The sequence below is a fragment of the Parasteatoda tepidariorum genome, chromosome 4, assembly GCF_043381705.1.
Source record: "Parasteatoda tepidariorum isolate YZ-2023 chromosome 4, CAS_Ptep_4.0, whole genome shotgun sequence".
Lineage (NCBI taxonomy): Eukaryota > Metazoa > Arthropoda > Arachnida > Araneae > Theridiidae > Parasteatoda > Parasteatoda tepidariorum.
Window position 1 is genome coordinate 36,570,354 of NC_092207.1, and position 9,283 is coordinate 36,579,636.

The 9,283-nt window shown below is 27.5% G+C and overlaps 1 protein-coding gene across 3 annotated transcripts; it reads right to left on the reverse strand.

Moving 5' to 3' along the window:
- Positions 1-1,504: 1,504 nt before the first annotated feature.
- LOC122270056 (zinc finger protein OZF) lies at positions 1,505-8,826 on the reverse strand. Of its 3 annotated transcripts, none has more exons than XM_043045953.2 (2): positions 8,394-8,826; positions 1,505-6,938 (listed from the first exon to the last, which is right to left on the reverse strand). In XM_043045953.2, exon 2 carries the CDS (start codon positions 6,294-6,296, stop codon positions 5,259-5,261), a length of 1,038 nt encoding a protein of 345 aa, XP_042901887.1. In that variant the 5' UTR covers positions 6,297-6,938; positions 8,394-8,826; the 3' UTR covers positions 1,505-5,258. The 3 variants fall into 3 exon arrangements, with proteins under 3 accessions (XP_042901887.1, XP_042901889.1, XP_042901888.1); XM_043045955.2 differs by having other exon boundaries at positions 8,293-8,826; XM_043045954.2 differs by lacking the exon at positions 8,394-8,826 and adding an exon at positions 8,250-8,364.
- Positions 8,827-9,283: the final 457 nt, after the last annotated feature.

A 9,283-nucleotide genomic window follows, 5' to 3' on the forward strand; every position in this document is an offset into this window, starting at 1 on the left:
TACGATACATTTGGAGGGTAAATTTAACGGTAAATTTAAGAGACAATCTAGTTTTAAGAGGACAGCTTTGGGCCGAATGTTAAAAACTATTATTTTTACTGTGTGTCCACATCTTGTCAAACCAGTAACGCCCGTATTCACCAACACGGATTACCTCCGGGTAATCTATGGGTAAGAGTAAAATCACGAGTTTAGTGCGAAACGTTATTCTCCAGCCGAAATTTCACCAAACTCGCAGATTTCATCGACAGTTCTGGTAACTCTCTGGTCAGACTCTCTGGGTAACCCTCCGTTTTTGCCGAGTTATCGGAGGGTAACCTATTCACGAGGAGCTTGTAAACAAACAAGATGGAGGATTCTATCGCTGCGTTTGAGCTTGAATTTCTTGAAACTGTTGAAATTTTGAAAGATATCGTTTCTTAAAACCGACGATCTCCAAAATTGGCAGTAAGTTGGAATCTGATACAGATCGGAACAATGCCTTAACTCCAACGGAAAAAGTTTTAACTGCTGTAAGATTTTATGCATTTGGAAACCAGCAAATAACATGTTTATATTATACAACAGCACGTGTTTATATTATATACAAAGTCACATGGTTTTACCTTGCCCAATCAAAGGCCTCGTTATATTTCCTGCAAGAGTTAAACTCGAGTTGTGAAATCCTCTGTTGAAAACGGTTGGAGAATAAAAAGCGAGGGTTAATCCGAGAGTAACTCTGAACTGTGGATATTCCGATCCCCGAGTTATACTCTTGAATTTAACTCGGAGTGGTGAATACGGGTGTAAGAGGTTTCAGTAATTTTTTATTAAATGAAATGTAAAAGAGTCAATAAATCGAATAGATTGCTTTATTAATAGATTTGTAACTTGTTTAATATCAGACAGCGGAGCATTAAAATTTTTGGAATATTTACTCAAACCAACAGGTATTATTTTAGCTTGCAGATAATACTGGTTGTTCTGTAATGGCTGCACTAATATATAATTTTAAATAATTAGTCGTGAAACTATTCATATTTAAACAGGACATGAGATTTGAATACTAGCCAAATCGAAACTTTTGATCACTGTTTTATCTTCATGAAAAATCTAAACAATTTTTAAAACCATAACAGATGTAGTAGGAAGAAAATTTTTGCAAATGGAAATAAAGTTGTCTTAAAATTTTAATGTTAGCATAGTGAAAATTAAATGGTAATAACCTAGTGTTTTTTGTTCTGAATAGAAGAAAAATGCTAATGCTTGATTTCAAAATATATTTCTCTGCGCTGCTTTATGGAGATGTGTTAATCTAAATGTATGTAATTTAATTTAAAATTCAACATTTTAAAAAGTGAAACTTAATTGCTATCCTTATTTGATCAATTATGGTGTGCATACAGTTTCCTAGCTTTAAAAAGATTAACAAAATGTCAAAACTTATTGCAAAGCAGAGACTGTTATTTAGCTAATGCTAAAACAATTTGGAAATTAAGTCTTAAAAAAACACAATTAAAATGAATAAATTCAAAAAATTTTTATTTTTATATGCATGTTACAATAATACTTTAAATCAAGGATTTTTTTTTTCGAACTATAATATAATTATTTGGTATACAATAACAATAGTAATTTAAAGGACGAATACACTGATAATACTAAAAGGTACTCTATTTCGCCAAACCAGAAAATGGAGGTTTTCTATGTAGGATAATTTTCAAGTCAATTATTTTTTTTTTTTTTTTGGATGGTAAATTATTCATTGTTAAAAGATAAGGCCTAATTATTCAGTCACTAAGAGCAGGCTTGAAATCCTTCATAGATAAGTATCATAAAAATTATATCTTCAACTTAAGCAAAACATTTTATAGTATATTAAACAACTTTGTTTAACAAAAGAAATTTTTTTTCTTGCCAATACAATGTATAAAAACAGTGTCCGACAATTAATGCAAAGCAAACTCTAAATTCTGTGATGCTGAAATCCTCTACAATCTAAGAATTTTAGAATGTCAAAAAACAGGCGGTAAAAGATTTTTTTTAAAACACAACTCTAATATTTAAAACTTAAGTTTTATTGTTAATAAACACATAACTTAATACATTTTCAAATATAATTTTAACTAATAAAATTCAAGTTTACGCATTTGGGAATAACCTTATAATCTCACATTATTTTACAATCAGTGAAACATTTAAAGAAAACAATAAAATATTAATTTTTGTCAAATATACGTAAATTTTATAAGCGTTGTTTATAATATGTTAACTCACTTTTCTATGGTGGAAAGTCCCGTATCTGAAATCGTCGGGACTTAGCAAGTACGAAAAATAGATTTTTCCGAATGATAGGATTTTAACAGGCAAACATTATAACATATGTTATTCAATAAGTTGACGATGATTAACTTCAATTTTATACAACCTTTTTATTTTTTATAGTTTGAAAAATAACTAAATGAAAGTGGCCTGGCCACAATTTGAACTTTCATGAATAAAAACAAGTTTCTCTCTCTCTTCAATTTGATGTGAAGAATTACCTGGCAAGATAATGAGATAAAAAAAAAATTAATCTTATTTGAAAAAAAAAATTATATAAAACAAGGTACAGAATTGAGTAGATTTTGTAAATAAAAACATACATAATTTAAAGGGAAACAATGCATGTTTCTTGGTGTTCTTTCTATACACTATTAATATTCAGCTTCATAATATTCATACAGTCTGTCTATGGAAAGAACTTCTCTTGGCATTCGTCTTGACTAGTGGCGATGACTATGGTTACAATATTTTAAGTAAGGATGTTGGGTCAATATTTAACGCAGATTTTAGGTTGGTTCAGCAAGAGAAAGGGAATCAGGAGGGGGGGAGAGAGAGAGAAGCTCCTCTCTATGAAATGTGCTATTTCTTGTTTCTATAGCAGCAGATGACCTCATACTTTGTGGCGAGATAAGCTCCCTCCATGGACTAACTATAGTTTATTCTTCTCACCCAAGTTTGATTTTCTTTAACTGCTCTCATCTTTTTAACAATTCTTTTAGTGCAACAACATATTATTCTTTAACATATATTATTCAATAACATATTATTCTTTTAGTGCATAACAACATATTATGAACAACACTTATAATCTTTTTAACAATTCTTTTAGTGATTAAAGCAGATTAAATATCCATGCATCAGAATAGAAGAAAAAGAATTTTTTATTAATATCTTCTTTAACAAATTGCAAAAGTAGAGGGGGGAAAAAACACTTTTTTTTTTTTTTGAAGAAGGAAATGAGGTTTTTTTTATTTTGATTGTAAAAAAGTATCTGGAAAATAGAGGTTTCCAGTAAACAGACATCCAGATATAGGACTTCGTAGTTTGATGAAAAAACCTTTAAAATAAAAAAGAATTGTGGAATATGAACTAAAGATAAAACAAATCTTGTCCCTAGTCATAAGCTATGCAGATTCCAAAATCTACAGTGTAAATCATGCAAGAAATATAAGTTTTTCAAAGCCTTACCAAGACTATTAATAAGATAAATTATTTGTGGAAAAAAATTCTTATTTACCAATAAATTATGAAATCAAATCCTCCAACAATGATATACAAAGCATGAGACAAAAATATATGTTATTTACAGCACTAGCAAGGCTACCAATAAGTTTGTTTTTACCAATATTTAAAAAAAGAATGATTAACAAAACATTGACTAACCTATAAAAAAAATTCTGCAGTATAAAGAAAGCCAGAGAGATAATATAAGCAGGATGACCACAAACACAGTAAAAAAATTCATTGGTTTTTCAAGAATTAAATTTTCTTGATTTTTGTAACTGAGCATAAATGAAATTTTTTTTTTTTAGTTGTGTCTGATTCTTAAAAAGCGTGCGTAGCATTTTAAAAAAGTGCTCATTTTCGATTTTTGTTTTAAAAAGCTCTTGTGGGTGCTTTTGAAAAGGTATTGTAGGTGTTTTGGAAAGTGCCTAATTTTGTATGCTTATTGCTTTTATATACTGTATTACTTTAAAATTTTTCAGTGCAAATTTTCAGTAAGTTCTTTTATTAAAAAATTCAATATTTAGAGGAAAGATTTTTAGCAAAAATATGAAGTGAGGAGCTTTCTTAATTTGAAATACAGCAAAAAATTTTATATAATTCAGGTTTTTTTATTCCAAAAAACCATAATTCATCTCTCAATGATTTAATTTAAAAATAATTGAAATAAAAGATTCACATAATATATTTGTTAAATATTATGAGTGTTGGGACCATATAATAATTTACTCCTGACAAAAATGTTTAGTTTCAATACTTATTATTTACATTTTAAAATTAATGAAAGTTTTTTTAATCATTTCATTAAAGAAATACTTAACCAAGTAGCAAATTTCAATAAAAATTTAATAGTTCATAAAATTCATTGAGTTACATTAGTAATATGAATTTATTAAAGTTTTCTTAATTTGCTCAATTTTTTACAGATCTTTATAAATTCACTATGATCAATTATATTAATCTTGTTAATCTTTTGTTGAATATGCTTTTATAAATAAAATTTTTTAAATCACTTGATATAACTTTTATTTTATAAATAATAGTTAAACTAATTATAATTTTGAATTAAAATTCACTTTTTTATGTAACTAAATAAAGTAATTATTAATTAAAAAAATAGGGTGAGCAACTCAATGCTAAATATATTTAAAATAGTGCATAAATTGTTTTTATGGTGGCTAATATAATGAAAAAAAATTTTTTTTTTTCAGAATAGAGTCATTTTATCATGATCATCTAAAGTCTTCGGTAATCACTTTGCTATTTTTTTTATTTATATATATGTATAAGAACTTTCAGCAATAGAAAGAAAAAAGTTTTATTAGTGTATCCTAATTATGATATTTTTTAAAAATAAATCACTTTAAAATATTTTTTGAGTGCTTAAAAAGTGCTTATTTTTTGTAACTTTGGCTACACACCCAGATAGATTACAATACACTTGCAATTGCTATTAGAGTTAAAAATAAAAAATTATTTTTTTAAAAAAAATTATTACAAAACCGATTTCTTTGGAAAAAAAATAAGACTTTCAGGTGCTACAAGTTCAAGTTACTTTATTTCCCTTGTTGTTAAATTCCCGGATTTTCTCCTGATTGATAAAATTACCCAACCCATTTTGTGGCCACTCTCAACATAGCAAAAACATTTATCATTATATTTTACACAAGGTTTATAATTATTAACAATTTATTTTTCATTTGTATGGAAAAAAATTAAGAATAAATTTTTCACTCATCATTTATATCTTCACCAGAATCTATATCAGAAAAGTAAAAATCTTCTTCAGTATTCATATTATGTGAATTATAAACTCCAGTATTAGGATCAGGAGAATAATTAGCTCCATTTATATGAACAATATGAGAGTTATCTAATTGACTAATTTGTTGAACATTCTCCATTTGCGAGAAGCTCTCAGTACTCATGTCACAAGACTCAGTGTTTTTCTTTGTATGAAGAAGAATGTGTGAAAATAAAGTTTGTTTCTTTGAAAAACGCTTGTTACAGATATCACAAGAATAAGGTTTTTTGTTAGTATGAATGAGTCTATGAAGTTTCAAGTTTCCCAACTGTGTAAAACTTTTTGGACACAGGTCACAAGAAAAAGGCTTTTCTCCAGTATGAATATTTACATGAGTGATTAAATTACTCTTTCTGGAAAACTTTTTACCGCATATCTCACAGGAAAAAGGTTTTTCTCCAGTATGAACACTATTATGAGTTATTAAATGACCTTTCCGGGAAAAACCCTTATTACAAATGTCACAAGAAAAAGGTCTTTCACCAGTATGAAAAAGCATATGAACTTTTAAATGACTCTTTCTATAAAAGCTTTTGTCACATTTCTCGCAAGAAAAAGGTTTTTCCTTCGTATGAGGGAGCTGTTGGGTAAAGATACTTTTTTCCAGTGAAAAACTTCCATTGCATTTTTCTATAAAATAAGGTTCTTCATTGGTATTATCCAATCTATGAAGTCTTTTAACATGAGCATTTAATCTACTCTCTTGCACAAAGCCTTTATTACATACACCACAAGTAAAAAGTTTCTCTCGATAATGAACAACATTATGATTATTTAAACTACTTTTTTGTGAGAAACATTTATTACATACATCACAGGAATAAGGTTTCTCTTTAGTATGAACAGAGTAATGTTTAGATAAAAGATCCTCACTTGAGAAGTTTCTACTACACAAATTGCATGGATAGGATTTCATTATATTCTGATCAAGGCTTTCTGAGACATCTGCAGTAATAATTGACATTTTTTTAAATGTTTATTTCAACCAAGTATTTGGGGCATTTAGTTGAAAGAGAAGAAAAAGCTTATTATCGTAAGACTAACATTTTTATGAGGCAAACTTATAGCATAATTTCCAGACAACAGTGATATAAAATATATAATTTTAAATTAAGTTAATACATTTTAGTATACTTTACAACAGTAATATAAGATGAATAATTTTTAGTAATAGAACAGGCTAAAAAATCTGACATAGTTTTAAAAGTCAAATTAAATGTCCAAATGCGAAACAACTAACATACGTACATGGAAAGCTATATATAAAAAACTTAAAATGAATTATGAGATAAAAAGAATTAGACAAATCAAATAAGAAAGACTAAGAAAAAAAAATGAATTATGAGATAAAAAGAATTAGACAAATCAAATAAGAAAGACTAAGAAAAATCAAATATCTTTAAAGCAACTTTGTTAGCTTGGGTAAGATTGCAGGAAAAAGTCAACAAATCAAATTATTATTTAAAAGATGAAGAATAATAAAAAGTTGCATTCCTCAAATTTTTATAAATCGATGTTAAGTGATGTGCTAATTCAGAAGCTGATTCTGGTTCTTATTCAGCAATTTCCTCAGTCCATGTAGCAAAAATGTATTTACAATTGTAACCTAAAAAGAAAGAAATGTGTGCTTTTAATATGAAAAATAAAACTAATCCAGTAAAAAATTATTTGTCAAAAACAACTTATTATAACACAGGGAAAACAATATGGTTAAATAACTTGATTTGATAAGATTTTTTACTAGAAAAAACTAGATAATCGCATTCGAGAAATTGTTTTTCTTCACATTTTCAAATAGCAAGAAAATGCAATGAAGTAAAAAGAAAAATCATTTAGCATAATTTCTGGTTTAAACATACACCAGTCTTTTTTTTTTTTTAATCCTAATTTGTTCTATTTCATAAATTTATTTTAAATGGTATAATTATGAAAATCTTTTCATTAAACATAAAGATTATTTTACAAAAAAATCTTAGAACTGTCTCAAAAGTTGCATAGTTGCTTCAGAAAGATAAACTTCCTCAAACCTAAGGAGATTTAGCAAACTTCTGGCTTATTTTTCTGCTGATATTGCGTTTATGAAGCAAAGTGGAACAGGTGGGAAAATTTTAGAAAATTTTATAACTAGGACTAGGAATTAAGTTTTCTTCCAATATTGCTAATCATAAGATATTTATATAATTTAACTGAAGAAAAAAGTTTTTCAACTCTAATAGTTTTTTTTTACTATTTAATCTCTTTTTTTTCTTCTTTTTTTAAATAAATAAAACCTTTTCAAAGAAAATAAACATAGTTATGTTAAGTATAGAATGTTAAATCCTTATATTTTTTTAACAATAGATAATGAATTATGCAAAATAAGTATCTCACTTTACAAAAATTCAATTTCCTCATGTAAAGCAAAACTAACAAAAAAGTATAACTAAAAACATTTTGTCTTTTATAAAGATAACAAAATGGTTACCATTTAGTCCTAACTTAAATTACTTCGACTTTTTTTTTTTTTTTTTGCAGAATAGGATGAAAAATAAAAAATATAGCCCTTTTAAAAACTTCAAGTGTTTTCTATTAAAAAGTTTCAGCAGAGATTTGAATTAGCTATAAAGATTGATAATAATATAACTGAAAATTAAATATTTAAATAAATTATTAATTTTACTGCATAAATCCTGAATGGTTTAATTTTATTAATGTTTTATAAAGAATGCGGATTATTTTTACAAAAAAATAATAAAAATAGTTTCTTTCAGATTTTACTAGTTTACATTCTTTTTAACAGAATGTTAACAGTTATATTCTTTTTACAATATAACAGCCTAACAACAGTACACTGAAAACTGCGTAAGATGACCATTAATGTGACTATAATAAAATGGTCCATTTAAACAAGTAGTCAAATTATTATGGATCAACATACAGAGGTATAAGAGGCTTCATTGTAGTATCTAAATAAAAATTACGATTTAAGTTGTAGTCTAGATGTTGCAAGAAGTTATCCAACAAATGTAAACAGAAGTAAGACAAACGATTGCGAAGTATGACAGGCAAGAAATATATTTACCACAAACGAAGTAAATTTTAATCATGAGTTATCCTGGATTTATTAAGTAATTAATTATGGCTAACTCCTTTTAACTTTCAAATGAAGTGGACTGGTCAGGTTAGGTATCTTCTGCTTTGTTTGTATTTTCATTGGATCCGTTTTTAATAACCTACGTCTGCTCATCTCAAGAACCATTTTAAACACAAATATATATTGAAACTCATCTGCGATCTCTAGCGAGTCATTTGCGATCGCAACGCTTGAATATGCCACCTGGGGAGAAGACCGATTCCATGTTTTGACCGTCTCTCCGTCCCTTTTCCTCTTCGCAGTTGTATGAGAATATACAGTGAGCTAAAAAAAACAATAAGATACCACCCTGAATAACTTTCCTTCAAATGGTTTGATTTTTGTGTACTAAGTGTCAGTCGTAATAATTTCTAGAGATGATTTCAAACATGCTTATTAATTATGCGGCACAAAACATTTATTAATAAATGTTTTATGCAAGCTCATAAATGCACTTTCTCATATATATATATTTGGATTCTTGACCCACAAAAGTAGAGAGGGTTCACCAGTAGTTATTGGATCGAAATTTAGGGTGCTGGGAAGTTTTATATATTTGGCTTCGTCCCAGAAAGATAGGCCAAGAATTATCGTTCGCCATAGCAGAATTAGAAATTAAATGTAACCATATTCTGGCCGCGTGGTAGACAAGGGAGAAATACTCCGTTGCTAAGCAACCAATCTGAGAAGATAAAAAAGAATGAAATAAAAATTGAAGCTATTCTTCGTTTTTGTGTTAGCTCTGGTCGGAAAGAGCTTTTTTTTTTTTTTTAAATAGTTAACAGAAAAATATCTTGAAGTTTTGAGGAAACAGATTTATTTTTAGTTGATTACTGCCC

Bases quoted from the DNA above. Each gene is read 5' to 3' on its own strand.
- LOC122270056 (XM_043045953.2), bottom strand. From the start codon at position 6,296: ATGTCAATTATTACTGCAGATGTCTCAGAAAGCCTTGATCAGAATATA.